Source organism: Notolepis coatsorum (genome assembly GCF_963971535.1).
Source record: "Notolepis coatsorum genome assembly, chromosome: 3".
In the NCBI taxonomy this organism is placed as follows: domain Eukaryota; kingdom Metazoa; phylum Chordata; class Actinopteri; order Aulopiformes; family Paralepididae; genus Notolepis; species Notolepis coatsorum.
Genome location: NC_140167.1, coordinates 77,861,433 through 77,880,936, shown reverse-complemented (window position 1 = coordinate 77,880,936; position 19,504 = coordinate 77,861,433). Strand labels below are relative to the sequence as shown.

Genomic DNA, 19,504 nt, shown 5'->3' with positions numbered 1-19,504 from the left:
AGTAGAGCTCCGTCTGACTGCACCCTCGTCTTTGGGCCTAGAGCGTCAAACTGGGACCCGGTAGTGGGAGTGAATGGGGCCCGGGGTTTACCAACCTGGTTTGGTACTCTGGTCTTCCTCGCCTCTCCGGGGCGGTCAGCAGTACTTCCCCACTTGCTCTCACTTCCCTGTTTACCTCCGTTAACCTCCCACACCTAGTGACTGATATGCATAAATGGATTTGTTCCTCCCACAAGCAGTACCCTCCCTTGATGACCACTAGAAACCTTATAATGAAAAGGGGAGAGTTGGGTAGGAAGGGGTTAATCATATATACGTTACCCACACCAAAAGAGTTAATACTGGGCACAGGAATGGACACGCACACAGAACCCCATTTAAGTCTTTATATTAATTGTACTGTTCAGTTACAATGATTTAATAGGAGTGGTCGAATGGACTGAAGTCCTACTATAGCTCCTGTGTGTAACTCAATACCTTATAGACACGTATATTATACACCCACGTCTGGGTCAGTACCAGGTATAATACCTCTAACAGGCTTTACTTATGATGCACCAGGTCTGTAACCTCCCCACAGGGAAAGGGTTGATTAAATGGGAATCATTATTAAAGAACCACACGTTATCACACTCAAAGGAAATCAAAATTGTGGGCCCACGGTACCAAAACAATAGTCCTATACTAATGCCGGCATAGAATGTGTATGGGGTACCCCTATGAACTGCAGTTAGCCACCATTAGCTTCGCCCGTAGGCCGCACCACACTGTGTACTGTGTAATAGATCCAGAGCATCGACGCCCTATTGTACTCAACCAAAATGGCGGCCTCGCCGTGCCACCACCGTCCAGGTAGCAAGATGGCGTCGAACGCTCTCGTCGCGGGCGCTAGCAAGCGGGGCTGAAGCACAGGGGCAGTAGCTGGCTGAGAGCGTGTGCTGGGTGATGGCGACCTCTGCTCGACGGAAGAACTCCCGTGCTTGGCTGTCGACCGCCGGTGCAGAGCAGACGTTGACACGCCGGTGAAAGCTGGTTGTTGTCGGCCGGCGCTGAGTCGACGCGCATGCATACACTTGTCCTACCTTACACTGAAGCTACTCTCTGGGTCCCAAAACGCCCACCTACTACACGGTTATACTGTTGCGCAACGTGGCTGGCTACACCACCGGTCTTCTTCAGCGCCTCGCGCTCGGGGTACACAGGAGTCAATATAGCCGTTAGCAGCATGCTAAAAATACCGCACACACTGCTACTATAACACGCTATCTATGGACGTTAGTCCTTGGGCTCGGTTTCTCTTACTCACGCACTATCACGGATACTTCTAGAATAACCCGTCACTAGCAAGTATGTCTCGTCACCCGTCACTCGCTCCGACGGGGCTCTCTGGCTCACTTCTTTAACGGGGCTATTCCAAAGCACCTCCCGTTGTAGCTGCGACCGTTCACGGCTACATCACACGTCGAAGAGGTCTTCCGGTTCTCCCCACCTCCAGGTGATTCCCTCTTCCTCGTTGCCTGCCTCTCTCCACGCTCCGCCTGCCACCTGCTGCCCCCTGCTGGCACCGCCACTTAGCCCCACAGGAAGAGAACTGGGTGGATCGAATATGAATCAATTTCTGTTTATAATCCATATTCCAGCCGGTAGGAGAAAGAGACACCGCGTCATTGTTCGTGAGAATATCAATGGAAACTAGTCAACATGTCTTTGTGCACAAAGAGGAGATAAAAGGCAAGTCAGCACTTCTGAATAATAGCCATATTTTCAGGGTGCTACACATGTATGCACAAGGAGACATAATAATGATAATCTAGCGTTGATTTCAGGATGATTAGATAATCAACCGAAAAATTACAATGTGATAAATTACACTAAAATGCCTTTTCCTCGTCTTCCTGGAATTACTCAGAATCACTCAAACTATACTCATATTCAAAACGGTATAAAACGGAAATGTACGGATGAAAAAACTATGTTTTTTGCATGTTGACCAGAAGCAACTCACTGACAGTTGACGGCGTTATTAGATCCATAGCTATAATATAAAATATAGTTTTAGGACTTAGTTTGGCATTCTAAAACTATATCCATTGAATAAAGACCTGGCGGGGGAGCTCCCGTAGCTCACCGCGTATCTCGGCGCCATTTCAGCGTCGGGGACAACCGTGCTCGTCACGGATCTGGGGTACACGAGTTCGATTCCCGGACCCGCCGTATTTTCTCAGAGTGTCTTCCCCTACTCTACATCCCATTCAACCTGTTTCTGTCGGTCATGCTTGACCAGAAAAAGCGATAAACGCTAAAAAAGAACGTTTTAAAAAAAGAATAAAGACCTGGCGCTGAAGGGGGATCAGCGCCCCCTGCTGCTGGCGGTCAATATGTTAAACAGAGATCCTAACAGAAAATATAAACGAGGGGGAAGAAACTGTACATTAGGAGGGGGGGTTTGGACATTTACAGGACCAATTTCGAATTGCAGCCTCCTGTAGGTGCTCTTTGAGAGCGGTTTTGAAGGTGGGTAGGGATTTAAAAAAATTACGGCTGTGGGTAGGGCGTTCCACATTGATGTGGCATGATGTACTTGTGCTGTAGTATGATGACAATAGATTTTAATCTAATCTAATGTAATATCTGAGAGACATAATTAGTGAGTAGGGTTTAGTATGTTTTATTTTATTTTATTTGTAGTTTGTTTTGTGTTTATCTTTATTAAAAAAAAATAAGCACACTCCTAACATATAAGGTGGCGGTAATGCAACGTATTGGATGCCAACCGCCGTAAAACAAAACAGAAGAAGAAGAAGCAGCAGCAACAGGGGTTAGTGTATTGGGCCAATCTTAGGGGTCATAAGGAGGATCATATTAGCAAAAGTGTATTAGTGCAGTGTCAGGAAAAAGAGAAGGTGCAGATAGAAAGTTTTGGGTGGATTATAGAGGCAAAAGCTAGGGGGATGGGCGTTCTGGAAATGAGTGTGTGTCCAACAGTCTGTTTCCCAGTAGTTCCTCTTTGGTTGATGGATACCCCTGTTGTTGATATAGGATTGGTGGAGTTGAAGGAGAGAGAGGAGATTAGTAGCCATATGGTGGAGAGTTATATTAGGTTAAAGTATGGTGAAAGACTGGTGGTTTATACAGATGCATCTAAAATGGAGTCAGGCAGAGTGGGGGCGGCATTTACAATCCCAAGTCTTGGCATTTCAAAAAAAAAGAGATTGAGTGACAGTCTAGCAGTGTATACGGCAGAATTAGTAGCTATAATGATAGGGTTATCGTGGATAGAGGAGAATAGGCCTAAGGGTGAAATTTTAATTGCGTCAGACTCATTGTCGTCGTTGATAAGTATTCAAAATGTAGTGTCCCAGTCAAGGATGGATATTGTGCTGGAAATAGTGCAGATGGTAGACAGACTTAGGCGTTCAGGTAGTATGGTTGTCTTTTTGTGGGTGCCGGCCCATATAGGAGTTCGAGGGAATGAGTTTGCGGACAAGTTGGCCAAAGGAGCTTGTGGACTTAATGGAGTTACGATGAATGTACAGATTAGTAAGGCTGAAATCCAGAGTATAGTCAAAATGAAGGTTAGGGAAAAATGGAAAGGCATGTGGGATAATGAGAGGTTAGGGAGATGGTTTTATGGGGTGCAAAAGAGGGTGGGTTGGAGTAGGGCTACTAGTAGGAGCAAGCAAGAAGAGGACGTGTTTACAAGGATGAGGTTGGGGCATACAGGGTTGAATAGTACGTTAGTTATGTTAAAAAAGCATATTAATGGACAATGTGAGTGTAGTGTTAGTCTAGAAACGGTAGAACATGTGGTAGAACAGTGTACATTGTATCAAAGGCAAAGGAAAGGTATTATTAGGGATTTGAAGAGGGAAAAGATAGCACTTAAAATAGTTGATATTTTGCAAAGGAATTCTGGGGAAGTGTGTATGGAGAGTTTGTTTTATTTTTTGAGAACGACAGGTTTATTTTATAGGATTTAGGACATCCAGATCCACACTCCTTTTCAGTAGATGGCGGTAATGCTCGTCGAAAGTGTTTGCCAACCGCCAAAAAATAGAAAAGAAGAAGAAGAAGAAGAAGAAGAAGAAGAAGAAGAAGAAGAAGAAGAAGAAGAAGAAGAAGAAGAAGAAGCAGCAACAGAAGAAGAAGCAGAAGAAGGAGAGGTGAATCTGCAGAGGACGCGCAGACGCACATTCAATAACATTATCACCAACATGGCGGCGACCATGGAGTTGGTGAGCGGTGAGGAAGCCGCTCCTCCTGCCTCCTCCTCCGAGGCCGACAGCCCGCTGCAGTACAGCCTGGTCCTCCGGCACCTGGTGGGGGATCTCAGGGGGATCCGGGAGCTGCAGCCCGGGGTGATGGGAGGCCTGCCGGTACCCCTGAAGAGCGACGAGCAGAAGAGGATCGAACGCGGCATGGAGAGCTGCGGCTTCAAGGCCCTGTTGGCCTGCGTGGGAGGCTTCGTCCTAGGCGGAGCGTTCGGCGTCTTCACCGCGGGCATCGACACCAACGTGGGCTTCGACCCCAAGGTACAATAGTGCTGTATATATCGTATTTATATTTAGCGCATACATATATATATATACTACTCCTTCTATATACCTACTTATCCACCTGCATTAACCCATGTAATCTATGATAGCATGCCATGTACAATAATGCTGTATACCGTGTATATATATATGTATTATTGCTGTATATATATCTATCCACATCTGTCTGTACATATGTGCATATAATCCTGTATGGTTTACTACCATAGTGTCTTGTTTATACCTGTACATATTAATACTACAACTCTGTACTGTACATGCATCTGATTAGCACTATTACTCAGTAGTACTCATTTATATATTTTATACCCAGTTTAATCACCTGTACGTTGTATATTACTATTGTACTTTACTGTTACATTTGCACTCTGGTTGGATGCCAAACTTATTTTTTGTTGTACTTGTGCTGTACAATGACAACAATACATTCTAATCTAATCTAAAAAGGACCCGCTCAAGACGCCCTCGGCCAGGGAGGTGCTGAAGGACATGGGACAGAGGGGGATGTCCTACGCTAAGAACTTTGCCGTTATTGGCGCCATGTTCTCGTGCACGGAGTGTGTGGTGGAGTCTCACCGTGGCGTGTCGGACTGGAGGAACGCCGTGTACAGCGGCTGTGTGACTGGAGGGGCCATCGGTTTCAGGGCCGGACTGAAGGCTGGGGTGCTGGGCTGTGGAGGCTTCGCTGCCTTCTCTGCTGCCATAGAGTACTACCTCCGGTGAGACATGAGAGACACCAAACGGACACCGGAGAGAGACACCAAACGGACACCGGAGAGAGACACCAGACAGACACCGGAGAGACACAGGAGAGACACCAAACTGACACAGGAGAGACATCAGAGAGACATCAGACAGACACCAGACAGACATCAGACACACTGGACAGACTATTAAGGGGGTAACCGGTTTCTGTATCACTCTATTTATTTTGTCTCATGTTATTGTAAGTATTAATTCTTTAATAATTGTAGTTGACAGACCATCTATTGTTTTGTTTTTTAATTGTTTTCAGTAGGGGGCTAAATAAGATTAATTGTTTTCAGTGCATTACTGTGCATTACTGTACATGACTGCATTACCATGAACAGAACAAATAAACATGAAATGATACACCTGTAGTGTCATCATACAGCACATGTACAGTACAACAAAAAGATGTTTGGCATCCAACCAGAGTGCAAATGTAGAGGTAAAGTGCAACAGTAATATACAATGTACTGAGGTGATTAAACTGGGTATAAAGTATATGAGTACTACGGAGACTAGTGGTGCTATCAGATGTACAGGTGGTTTAACTGGGTATAAAATATATAAATTAGTGCTAATGGATAACCAGAGTATGTTGGTGTAAATCAAAAGATAAAAATAAATGTATAGAACAGTTTTCATCCTTGTATTTTGTCACATATAAGGTACATGTACATTACATTGAAATGCTTGGTTCTGTATGAGCCTCGTGAGATTGTGCTTAATACAGTAAAACTCTTAACTACACCACCAAGACCCCTCCACTCTACATTAGTGATGGTCAAATGAAGCACTGAACCAGTAATGAACCACTTCACCAAATGTATTCAAAGGTTAGTTTCAGTGCCCTCTGCTGGCAAAATAGGAGACTGCAAAACAAACCTGTTTTGTGTGGATGTAAAGCAATGTTTTGAATTCTGTTTGTTTTGTAATATATATATACTGTATATATTGTTACGTGCTCCCACTTAATTGATCATAACAATAACGGGTGTTCCCAATGGCAAATCAGTTGCCCTCACCCCCAGATTATAAAGAGGCTGTCATGCAACACATCTTTCTCTTCCCTACACATTACATTTTTGTTAAGCAGCCTTTTGTTTTCTTTTACGTTTCTACTACGTTTTTACTTTGAATTCTTTCCTTGTATGATTGATAGTGTAAATATATGTAGTTGGGACGGAGAGGTTGTGCTTGGGAAACTGGATGTGTGCAGGGATAATGATGATGGCTGTGCTTGTGTAACTAGGGCATGGTGTGATTATGAGACTCAAAGGTTTTTATTGATGAATAGGATTTCTTTCAAAGTTTTTTGACTGAGACGGTTTATTTTCTTGCTCACCACTTCTCCAGCTTTTGAGCAAACCCGTTCACATGGAACTGAATCAACTGATGAGGCTGGCATACAAATAAACTGTTTTGCCAGTCTAAATCAATGAGGGTACACATTCTTGTGGTTGCTCCAGTATAAAAGTGGATCTTCAGATCTTTCCAGGGGAGGATCAGTGATGTATCTCTGGACCTCTACAGTGGTATCTGCCGTGGCATTTCGTGACCACCTCGTAGTCGCAGCATCTTGGTCCATAGTTTTCCACAGGTTAAAGGCTGAAAGACATTGAAAGAGAAACACAACAGAATTTAGTACTTAGGTTTCAATTTGTATAATCTTTTTACTTATTTAGTCCTGTACAGTACATCGATAATAATCTAGTTTTAATATTACTTGTGGAGGGTGTATTTTCTACATTTGGTGCAGTGTTGTGGTTGAGCTGATGTGTATGTGTGCTTCATCAGTGCTGCACATTCAGCAGTAAGTCTAATTGTGCTTGGTTTTGACTGGAAAACCTTCACCTTCATCACTGGACGATTCATTTGCACCTGCACACTTGTCAGCCTCTCCTTAGCAGTAATGCTGGATCTGAAAAGCGTCACCATTCTCTGTGCCCTTGTGCGTAGAACCTCTAGGCCAGGTGTTTGCTCAAGGGATTTTTTTTTACCACTAAATTTAGTGCATGTGCAATGCACACAAATCAAGAAGAAACATCACAATAAATCAAGAACAAAAAAAAACATCATGAAATCTGAAAACAACACTCCCAGACATACCCCAGCGAAGGTAAGGAAAAACACACTTAAAACCTAGCAATAGGAAAAAAGCACCACAGGCGATGTGGAGGGGAGAAACCTTAGAAGGGCCGCTCAAGGGGGGATCCCCCTACTTGGATGTCGGTGATAGTAGTGTTGTTGAGGATGATTGGTGGGTGGAGAATAAAACAGGCAAAATAGTTGGTATGTATGAACATATACGTGTAATAAAACACATGTACATCCAATAGCGGCTCTGTGGCACAGTGGTTAGCACTGCTGCCTCACAGCAAGAAGGTCCTGGGTTCGAACCCCAGCAGGGGGCCTTTCTGTGTGGAGTTTGCATGTTCTCCCTGTGTTTGCGTGGGTTTCCTCTGGGTACTCCAGTTTCCTCCCACACCATAAATACATGCATGTTAGGCAGGGATACAGATGAAAAATGGCTAATTCTGGCACATTTACATTGATATGGAAACTGAAGATGTTGATTAATGTGCACTGTCCCTGGGTACAAAATAAACTGTGCTCATAGCAACTGGGGTAAATAAGAAAAAATATTTAAGATTTAAATAGAATAGAGCTAAGAACAGCAACACCAAGAAAAAGCATAGAGGCTAGTGTGATAATATGATAGTGTCGAGGCTCGGAGCTCAAAATATCAGTCATATTCCGTTTGCACATGAGTATGTATTCCGTTAGGATCCATTTGACGTATGATGGCGACGTAGAGAGGATCACATCATGTTGGCCATCCCCACAGGGCATCGACCACATTGGTCATCACCACGAGACATCCTCTCACAGGGAGACGGGGACAGGTGTTAGACAGTTTGCATGTTTGTGGTGGGTGGACATAGCAATAGATACATGTAGTAAGCGTAAGCATATATGTGAATAGAATAGAAGTACTTAACCCAGCAATGAACTAAAACAGGCATGGTTTTAGACGTAGGTTGGACAGAAGACGGTATGAAGCTGATCCATGACCTCAATGGTGCACATAACCAATGTGGGGGTAGAACAGTCACTGCGATCTTGGCCATCACCCCGAGACAATCGAGACATCCACCCAGGGGTGAAAATCTGATATCAACTTTGGACGGGAAAATTACATGACATTTTCTCAAGAGCAATTCCTGAGGGGGACACCAAAAGTAGTGCTGTAACACATAGCCTACGTTGTAATATTGTGGCAGATATCATCCCCCGTCCCATGGCTACGTGAAGGATGGGAGATACTACTGCCACGGGAGGAGAAGCAATTAGGCAGCTGATTAGGACTGATAGAACACACCTGTGCACCATGAGATCACCCACATCCCACACACACACACCAGACACACATAACATAAAACACTAGGACAGACAGAGTATTGTTGAGTGGAGGTGAGGTAGGAGCGGAGTACAGAGAGAGAGAGAGATTGAGATACAGAGTTTTGTGAGGTGAGAGGTTGTTGAGAGGAGAGGTGAAGGCGAGAAGGAGTTCATTGTGTACTGGACCCTAGACTGGCTGAGAAACCCCCTTGTGTACTGACCCTGGACCGGAAGACAAACAAAGAGTATTGAACAATCCCTTTTTTGTATGAGAGCCTGTTTTGTGTTTTTGACCTTGGACTGTATTACGACTACTCTAATTGCCCATCGGACTATATTTGCCTTATTCAATAAATATCTTTTATTGATTGAAATTGTGGTTGTGTGGACAATTTAATTTATTTGTTTTTGAACCGTGACAAGTCTGAACACCACCAGGCTCATCACAATATGTTAAATGTATATTGAGGAACCATAATTACTACTACTGGATAATTGATAGGTAGTTAACTGAAGGGTTGTCCCAACTTGTTAAAATGTTTACATTTTGTAATTAGAATATAGTAGGCCTATATGTTTTTTTTTTTTAATAACTTTCTTTTTATTGTTTTTCACAATAAGCAAACAATCACAAACAACAAGACATAACAAAAACACAATCCCGGGCTGCATTATTAGTGTCACTTTACAAAAATATACTTTTCACATGCTGAGTTCTCAATTCTCTTACTATGGTGAATATTCTTTACAACTATACATCATCCACTGGTTGTCGTCATTAACATATAAAAGTCCCATTTTTCCCAGTACTTCAAACCTTTCTCTTCCTGTAATCTGAGAATAAAAGTAAGTCTTTCCATTGTGTATATTTCGCCTATAATGGCCAACCATTTTTCTTTTGTTGGAGGTTCTTGTTGATACCAGAGACGCGTGATCGCTTTCTTACTTGCTGCTAAAAATATTTTCATCAAATATCTGTCTCCTCCTACCAATTCCTCAGGTAAGTTACCCAGGTACAAATAGGAGAAGGTCTCTGGTATCTTAAAATTCAATATAACCTGCATGGTGGAGTGAACATCTTGCCAATAACGTTGAATACCTGGACAATTCCAAAAGATATGAGAGTGGTTTGCCTCCCTCTGGCCGCACTGTCTCCAACATGGTTGCTCTATGCCTACTTGTCGGGATTTGATTTTGGGAGTTATGAAGAATCTAGTCAAGTTTTTCCAGCAGAATTCTCTCCATGTTTTTGAATTAGTCGAGCTACATTGAGTTCTGCACATGTTCTCCCATTCGTCTTCGGTTATTTCAATGTTTGATTCCTTTTCCCAATTTGTCTTAATGTAACTTGTGGAGTCAGTTCTGGCCTGAACAAAGCTATTATATAATTTTGACACAGTTTTACTCATCTTGTCTCTGTATGCCTGAATGCATATCTGAATAACACTGTCTATTGGGGTATTGGGCTCAGACACCTTTACCTCTTTTAGAAAGTACTGGCGTAGTTGTAGGTATCTGAAGAAGTCGTGTTTATCCAAACCGTATGTATCTTTCAAGGTTTGAAAGCTCACAAGTTCTCCATTCTCTACCATTGTGCATTCTTGGTTTAAATCCTAAATCGAAGGCAAACCACCTCAAGATCTTAATCCTTTTTTCTAACTTGAATTGTTTCACAATTTTGAACCATGTCTGTAGGGTGTGTACAATAAATGGGTTTAAGTTTCTATATAGGGTCTTGGCCTGCTGTCTATCACCAATTACTGTCTGGAGTGGTATATCAATTGATTTCACTTCAATGTCCTTCCACTTCGCTTCGTAGTCCCTTTCACACCAACAGACCAAAGGTCTTATTTGCGCTGCATAATAATACTCCTTCAGATTTGGGAGGGACATGCCTCCCTTCTCTTTAGGGAGTTGGAGTGTCCGGAACCTAATTCTCGGTTTTTGCCTGCTCCATATGAATCTAGAAATCATCCTGTCCCACTCGTTAAACTGTTTAGCAGGGATTTCCACCGGCAAGGACTGGAAAAGATATAGTAGTCTAGGGACTACGTTCATTTTTACTGAGTCTATTCTGGAGGTGAAATCCAGGGGGGCTAATGACCATCTTTCTATATCTTTTTTTAATTTGTGTGTTTAGGGGCTGGTAATTTGCTTCATATAATTTTGTTAAGTCCTTAGTCAGCCTTACTCCCAGATATTTTATGGACTTCATGTTCCAATTTAAATTGTAATTTTCTTTTATTTCTCTTGGGGGGGTATAGTTATATGTATAGTATGTTTTCATTTTATATTGGCTGGCTTCCCACAATAGCTGAATTTGCAGAGCTAGCGAGCACAAATTCCGTTTCTGTGGTGTTTGCTATAATCTTTGCTATTGTCAGTTTACTCCAAGATCGGCACACAGGTGCTTCAAAGTCCCCTAGTGACAATTTAGCTTTTGCAACGAGACCATGAAGAATGAATGAATGAATAAATGAATGAAAACTTTATTTAACAGATTGCAGAATGGGTACAATATAGTACGGCTCAATACACACAATTGTTAAGGGGATGCAGACCAGAGAAAGACGTTTGTCTTGTTTACATCAGGGTCCCCCATTTTCAATTCATCGTATATACTTCAGTCCGTTTCAGTAACATGTACAGCAGCAGGAAGTCACTTCATCAGTGTCGTGCTTCACTCAAGTAAATCACATTATCTTCGAAAATGTATCGTCACAAAGAATCTCTTTCTTTTGAATCTCTAAAGTTAGGGTTAATTTAATTTAATTTAATTTAATTTAATTTAATTTAATTTAATGTCAAATCTTTATTTCAACTCGTAAGAAACTGAGGTTACCCACATTTACAGCAATGACGAACTTACAAAATAAAGACACAGTTTATCAGCAAATTCATACATATAGACACAACAAATAAGAATAAACTATAAAAATCAGCTAAGACAGTTACAAGTGGACATATGCACACAGTGGTCGGAGATCATACTTTTAAATGCAGCAAAAGAAGGAAGAACCTTCAGCTTCGGAGTCAGTTGGAGGACATTCCAGGTGGTAGTTGTATAATGTCTCTAGTAAGGTTGTGTTTAAGGTGCTAGTTGTATAAGGTCTCCGATAAGATTGTGTTTAAGGTGGTAGTTGTATAGGGTCTCCAAGGTTGTGTTTAAGGTGGTAGTTGTATAAGGTCTCCAAGGTTGTGTTTAGATGGTCTCCGGTAAGGTTGTGTTCAAGGTGGTAGTTGTATAAGGTCTCTGGTAAGGTTGTGTTTAAGGTGGTAGTTGTTTAAGGTCTCCGGTAAGGTTGTGTTTAAGGTTTATACATTGCATTTGCATTTTAAACTTATTAAGTAACAGTGGTTGGAACCTTGCAGTAGTAGCTGGTAGCCTAAACTCACTCCTACAGTCAAACCCCCACTTTGGATCCATTTCATGTGCTGGAATGGATCAGACTGGATCACGTGGATCAGACTGTGGATCAGACATGGTCGCATTGGCGCTGCCGCTGTTACAGACAGCAGTAAAGTTCTAAAAGGACCCGCCTTTATCTCCTGTTGCAGTGTTTACCGATGCAATAGTTGGGTGGAAATACATGTGGGTCCATTATGGCTTGATGTGACCCAGAGGTTCTTCAGCTGGACTCATGGACTCATCATGGACAATAGCAAGAATAACGTTCTTATTCTTGGAAAATATTATGTACACAAGTCAAAGTATATTAAGGTAAAACCAAGGTTTAGTGTATTTCATTTGAGTGAGTTTATTTCTTATATAAAAGCCCTTAAAGTCATGCCAAATTAAAATCTATATATATATATTTAATTGTATTATTGTTTCAATCTCTTGTATGTTTGTCTTTTTCTATCTTTTTTATATGCATCTGATCCATGTTGTCTGTAAATCAGAAGTTGTTCAATAAGAAAAATAAATGAATAAATAAATCAAAAGTAAACATTTGGGTCCAAACTGTTCCCTAGCAACATAATTCCAGTGAAACCGTCTATATCAGGCTAACATGTCAATTACATATTCAGCTGGTCTGGAGTCAGACAAACACAATGCTACTTACTGTATGTTCATATTCAGCTGATCTGTGGGGTCAGATGAACACATTCTATATTTTCATATTCAACTGGTCTGGTGTCAGACTAACACATTCTATGTTGGGGGACCCTGATGTAAACAAGACAAACGTCTTTGTCTGGTCTGCACCCCCTTAACAATTGTGTGTATTAGGGTGGCTAGGTGGTGCAGTGGGCAAGGCGCTCGCCACCAATGCAGGAGATGCTGGGTTCGAGCCCAGCTCTCGGCGTTGCTACCAGCTTGGCTGGTCGTTCATACTAATACAATTGGCAGTATTAGGGGGTGGGAAGCTGGTGGGTGGGGATCGGACGTTGTGGACAGCGACTCCTACAGGTCGGTTGGTGCGCCTGCGCAGTAGAATCAGGAAGCGTCGAGGGCGGTGTGTCCCTCCCGCGTGATTTTCTTCCGTAGCCTATGTGTGCGGAGACGCTCTCTGATTGGCTAGCCGCGTACATCGAAGACCCTCTCTGATTGGTTTAGCGCCGAAGGATCTCTTCCGCCTTGTACATATATATTCTCTGCTTCAAAGTGGTTATGCTTTGGCCCTCTTTCGAAGTGGGTTATACTTAGAGTTAGGGTTAGGGTTAGGGTTAAGGTTAAAGTTAAGGTTAGGGTTAGGCGGAAGAGACCCTTCGGCGCTAAACCAATCAGAGAGGGTCTTCGCTGTACGCGGCTAGCCAATCAGAGAGCGTCTTCGCACACATAGGCTACGGGAAAAAATCATGCGTCCCTCCCACGCAGACCCTCGCCGCTGAGAGATCGCGCTGTGCAGGTGAAAAGATGCAACGGCTGCCTCCTCGAGTACCGGAGGGGACGCGTCTATTTTTTTACCAACGGATTTCCAGTTCCGCGTTCGCGTTCTGCGTTCTGATTGGCCACTGGCGTTTCTGGTGCGATCTGATTGGCCACTGACGTTTCTGGTCATGTGACATGTGCGCCCAATTGCGTGATGCCTGTGTCTTTGCCCATTTCCGCCTCGAACGGCATGCAAACTACCTAACGCCTAGTTTATCACTGGTTAAGCTTAGGCGACTCTTTCGAAGTTGGTTATGGTTAGAGTTTGGAATCAGGGCGGGTGTTCTATCGCCCTGCTCTAAGACAAACTCTAACCTTAACCAACTTCGAAAGAGTGCCTAAGCTTAACCGGTGAAAGAAACAGGCGTCACACGATTGGCCGCACATGTCACACGACCAGAAACGTCAGTGGCCAATCAGATCGCAGAACGCGCACGCGGAACAGGAAATCCGTTGGTAAAAGTATTGACACAGAGGGGACACGTGATGCAAGGCTTCGTCCACATTGCAGCCGGCTTGTGGGAGGCATGGCCTAACAGCGTTCGAGACAGGGGAGGGTAGAATTGGACAATGCGAATTTGGGGACGGGAGAAAAAATAGAAAAATGGGGAGAAAAAGTAGATTAAAAAAAAAACAATTGTGTGTATTGAGCCGTACTGTATTGTACCCATTCTGCAATCTGTAAAATAAAGTTTTATTGTAATAAGAATATATAATATTGTAATACTGTAATATTTAAAATATTATGTGTATTTCTCTCCCACCCACCCACCCCCTCCTAATGTACAGTCCCCTCCCCATCATATGTATATACTCTGTCAGGATCTATGAGTAACAGTACTGTATATTTGAATACCGTATATGTCACAAATGTATCAGTACTAAATACCTATATGTCCCTATGCCATAAATGTCATGTATGTTGAGTATGTGAGAATGCTATTCATCGACTACAGCTCGGCATTCAATACCATAGTCCCCTCCATACTCATAGCCAAGCTCAGGGACCTGGGCTTGGGCTATGACCTCTGCCAGTGGGTCTTGGACTTCCTGACTGGCAGACCCCAGGTGGTGAGAGCAGGCAACTGCACCTCCTCATCCATCACCCTCAACATAGGGGCCCCCCAGGGCTGTGTTCTGAGTCCCCTCCTCTACTCCCTGTACACACACGACTGTGTGGCTCAGCGGAGTAGCAATACAATCGTCAAATTTGCTGACGACACAGTGGTGGTGGGCCTGATCTCTGCCAACGACGAGAGGGCCTACCTGGAAGAGGTCAAGGTCCTGGCGGGATGGTGCCAGGAAAACAGCCTCTCCCTGAACGTCAGCAAAACAAAGGAGATGATTGTGGACTTCAGGAGGTCGGGGGTCAAGGACTACAGCCCCCTCAGCATCGACGGGGCACCGGTTGAGAGAGTCAACAGCTTCAAGTACCTCGGAGCCTACATATCCGAGGACTTGACATGGACCACACACATTAACAGTGTGGTGAAGAAGGCACGACAACGCCTCTACTTCCTCAGGCGCCTAAGGAAGTTCCAAGTCAGCCAGAAGATCCTTAAGAACTTCTACTCATGTACAATAGAGAGCATCTTGACCGGCAACATCACCTCCTGGTTTGGGAATAGCACTGCAAAAGACCAAAGCAGACTACAAAGAGTGACACGTTCAGCCGAACGCACAATTGGAGGGGGGCTCCCCACCCTCCAGAACATTTACTACAAGCGTTGCAAGGGCAAGGCTAAGAGAATCATTAAAGACTCCAGTCACCCGAACAACTGCCTCTTCGAACTGCTGCGGTCAGGCAAGCGATACAGGAGTCTCAAGGCGAGCACAGAAAGACTCAGAAGTAGCTTCTATCCCCAGGCCATCAGGCTGCTAAACGAACAATGAATGAACACTACACAACAACAACCACCAAACGCACATAGCACACACATCCACACGCACACACCCACTTTAAACAAACACACTGTAGCACCCACTCCACACACTTTATAGCACACACCCACTTTAAACAAACACACTGTAGCACCCACTCCCCACACTTTATATTTATGGATGAAGGATTGCACTACAACTCGTACACCTTACTGTAAATTGTACCTAAAATTGTACCTCATCCCATTTCTGCTTTGCACTAGATAGTACTGTACATTAGTACACTGCATAGTATTGTGTATTGTATATTATATGGTAACTCAGAACATTGTACATATGTCTATACCGAACACTGTGACCTCATTTTCTTCTTCTAAATTCATGCTATATTATGTTATTATGTTATTTGATACTATCTTGTCTAGCACAGTCTCTGGAGCGTAACAGTAAGAAGCATTTTGTATGAAAGTATTCTGTACTTCTGTATGACAACTATTAAAGAACTTGAACTTGAACTTGAACTTGAACTTGAGTATGTCTTAAATGTCAATATGAAATGAAAATGGGGGATCCTGATGTAAACAAGACAAACGTCTTTCTCTGGTCTGCATCCCCTTAACCCTTTCAGTGCCACGGACGACATAACTCGTTTTATCAGCCCGCCCGTTGAATGCCCACGACGACAAATATCGCTTTATTCTTTTATTAGCGATCTGAATTCATATTTCATCAACCGAGTCTCCCGTTGGTACACCAGCCCCTACAGGAGCTCAGATTGGAAAAAAGCGCCCCCTATCGTCTATCCCTGTGTAACTGCAGGTCAGTCGCTTAGACTGACCTGGGATCTGTAGATCTCTGGGGGGGGGGCCAACTCGCGTCTCTACATTTCGTAGCTCCATTTCTGCAGACCCCTCTCTGATTGGCCACTGTTGCCCAATCGCGTGACGAGCTGTGTCTTTGCCCATTTCCGGTCGAACAGCCTGCAAACTACCTGGCGTTCTATCGCCATGCTCTAAGACAAACTCTAACCTTAACCAACTTCGAAAGAGTGCCTAAGCTTAACCGTCGAAAGAACTTGCCGTCACGCTCTAAGACAAACTCTAACCTTAACCAACTTCGAAAGAGTGCCTAAGCTTAACCAGTGTAGAAACAGGCGTGGGCCAATCAGAGAGGGGTCTGCAGAAATGGAGCTACGAAATGTAGAGACGCGGCCAACTCGCTCCTTGTGCTGGCGAGCAGTATGCTCAAGACAAGAGGGATCTGCTCGCGGGACGGAATCAGCCTGGAATATATATTCACAGCAGCCAATAATCAATCAATAAGCGTGATCGATATTTGGAATGGCGATCAGGAATTGGAATAATCTTTTTGGAGAACATCTGATCTGAGGTAAGGAATCTATTTTACCAGTCATGGGATTTGTATTCGCTGAGATCTCAGCGTTTGCCCTATGTGTGATGTGTCTGTGTGTGCATGATCGCTGATGAGGAAATAAGATAATCGTTTTTTTCAGCTTGCGTCTATAGCGTGCATACATATCCATAATCTAGCGTTTATTTGAAAACGATTCATAAATAGGCTGAAAAATTACAACGTTTTTGTGTATTCTAGAATATTCCAGTAAATGTCTTTTATCATGGAATCTTTATATTTTCCTTGAAAATGAGGGCTTTTAAAAATGCTATAAAACGAAAATGAACCGATAAAAAAACAATCCGCTTCGACAATGTTGACTGCAAACGAGTCATTGATAAGCGACGGGCAGATTAGACACATAGCCATAATTTAAAACATAGATTAGGCGTTTTTAACGCTAACATTGAAGTGGATGGTGGCATTCAACAGGGTAAATCAAGGTTAATCAAAGGCTCTGAAAGTGTTAACAATTGTGTGTATTGAGCCGTACTGTATTTTACCCATTCTGCAATCTGTTAAATAAAGTTTTCATTCATTCATTCACAACAAACGACATCTCCCACAACCCACCGCGAGTCAGGAAGTAAACTCTCCTGTTGGCGCGTTCCGCGTGAGCCAGGTCGGCCATCTTGGTTCGTGCAGCAGAGAGAGAGGGAGGGAGGGAGAGAGAGAGAGAGAGATAATTATCTTCACGACCTAAACGCAACTCCGCTCCATTCATTTCTACTACACGTTTTTTTGTGTCCAAACAACCGGTATTTTACATTTTAAACACTGGAGTAGATTCTTCCGGAGCGGTTGAATCGGTAGAACGACTCGTCGTAGGTTTTTCTAAGTGAGATTTGAGAGTGATGGCGGCTCCTTCCCAGACCCCGCTGCTGTCTCCCACCAGGATATCCCGCCTGCAGGAGAAGCACGAGCTGCAACACCTCAACGACCGGCTCGCGGTCTATATCGACCGGGTCCGCAGCCTCGAGCTCGAGAACGACCGGCTGTTGGTCAAAGTGTCCGAGAAGGAGGAGGTGACGACCAGGGAGGTGAGGACAAGCTACCGACACTATAGTATCCGTTATATGGCATCTATGTAACGTCATGTACGGTCTGCTACAGCGATACTATGTGTAAATACTCCAGGTTAGTGAGTATTAACTACCTAACTGTAAATAACTCCAGGTTAGTGAGTATTATTTAACTACCTAACTGTAAATAACTCCAGGTTAGTGAGTATTAACTACCTAACTGTGTAAATAGCTCCAGGTTAGTGAGTATTAACTACCTAACTGTGTAAATAGCTCCAGGTTAGTGAGTATTAACTACCTAACTGTAAATAGCTCCAGGTTAGTGAGTATTAACTACCTAACTGTGTAAATAGCTCCAGGTTAGTGAGTATTATCTACCTAACTGTAATTAGTTCCAGGTTAGTGAGTATTAACTACCTAACTGTAAATATAGCTCCAGGCTAGTGAGTATTATCTACCTAACTGTGTAAATTGCTCCAGGTTAGTGAGTATTAACTACCTAACTGTAAATAACTCCAGGTTAGTGAGTATTAACGACCTAACTGTGTAAATAGCTCCAGGTTAGTGAGTATTATCTACCTAACTGTAAACAGCTCCAGGTTAGTGAGTATGAACTACCTAATTGTGTAAATAGCTCCAGGTTAGTGAGTATTAACTACCTAACTGTAAATAGCTCCAGGTTAGTGAGTATTAACTACCTAACTGTGTAAATAGCTCCAGGTTAGTGCGTATTATCTACCTAACTGTAATTAGTTCCAGGTTAGTGAGTATTAACTACCTAACTGTAAATATAGCTCCAGGCTAGTGAGTATTATCTACCTAACTGTGTAAATTGCTCCAGGTTAGTGAGTATTAACTACCTAACTGTAAATAACTCCAGGTTAGTGAGTATTAACGACCTAACTGTGTAAATAGCTCCAGGTTAGTGAGTATTATCTACCTAACTGTAAACAGCTCCAGGTTAGTGAGTATTATCTACCTAACTGTAAACGGCTCCAGGTTAGTGAGTATTAACTACCTAACTGTAAATAGCTCCAGGTTAGTGAGTATTAACTACCTAACTGTGTAAATAGCTCCAGGTTAGTGAGTATTAACTACCTAACTGTAAATAGCTCCAGGTTAGTGAGTATTAACTACCTAACTGTGTAAATAGCTCCAGGTTAGTGAGTATTATCTACCTAACTGTAATTAGTTCCAGGTTAGTGAGTATTAACTACCTAACTGTAAATATAGCTCCAGGCTAGTGAGTATTATCTACCTAACTGTGTAAATTGCTCCAGGTTAGTGAGTATTAACTACCTAACTGTAAATAACTCCAGGTTAGTGAGTATTAACGACCTAACTGTGTAAATAGCTCCAGGTTAGTGAGTATTATCTACCTAACTGTAAACAGCTCCAGGTTAGTGAGTATTAACTACCTAATTGTGTAAATAGCTCCAGGTTAGTGAGTATTAACTACCTAACTGTAAATAGCTCCAGGTTAGTGAGTATTAACTACCTAACTGTGTAAATAGCTCCAGGTTAGTGCGTATTATCTACCTAACTGTAATTAGTTCCAGGTTAGTGAGTATTAACTACCTAACTGTAAATATAGCTCCAGGCTAGTG

General features: G+C 43.0%; 2 protein-coding genes across 2 annotated transcripts in view; both read left to right on the top strand.

Annotated features, from left to right (window-relative positions):
* Nucleotides 1-4,130: 4,130 nt before the first annotated feature.
* timm22 (translocase of inner mitochondrial membrane 22 homolog (yeast)) lies at nucleotides 4,131-5,671 on the top strand. The gene is made up of 2 exons (XM_084309928.1): nucleotides 4,131-4,532; nucleotides 5,004-5,671. Exons 1-2 carry the CDS (start codon nucleotides 4,215-4,217, stop codon nucleotides 5,277-5,279), a joined length of 594 nt encoding a protein of 197 aa, XP_084166054.1. The 5' UTR covers nucleotides 4,131-4,214; the 3' UTR covers nucleotides 5,280-5,671.
* Nucleotides 5,672-17,521: 11,850 nt separating this feature from the next.
* The window catches only part of lmnb2 (lamin B2), a 45,547-nt gene continuing 43,564 nt past the window's right edge, over nucleotides 17,522-19,504 (top strand). Inside the window, exon 1 of the mRNA XM_084310991.1 lies at nucleotides 17,522-17,915. Coding sequence (XP_084167117.1) covers nucleotides 17,730-17,915 — 186 coding nt within the window. The 5' untranslated portion in view covers nucleotides 17,522-17,729. The remainder of the gene's footprint in view (nucleotides 17,916-19,504) is intronic.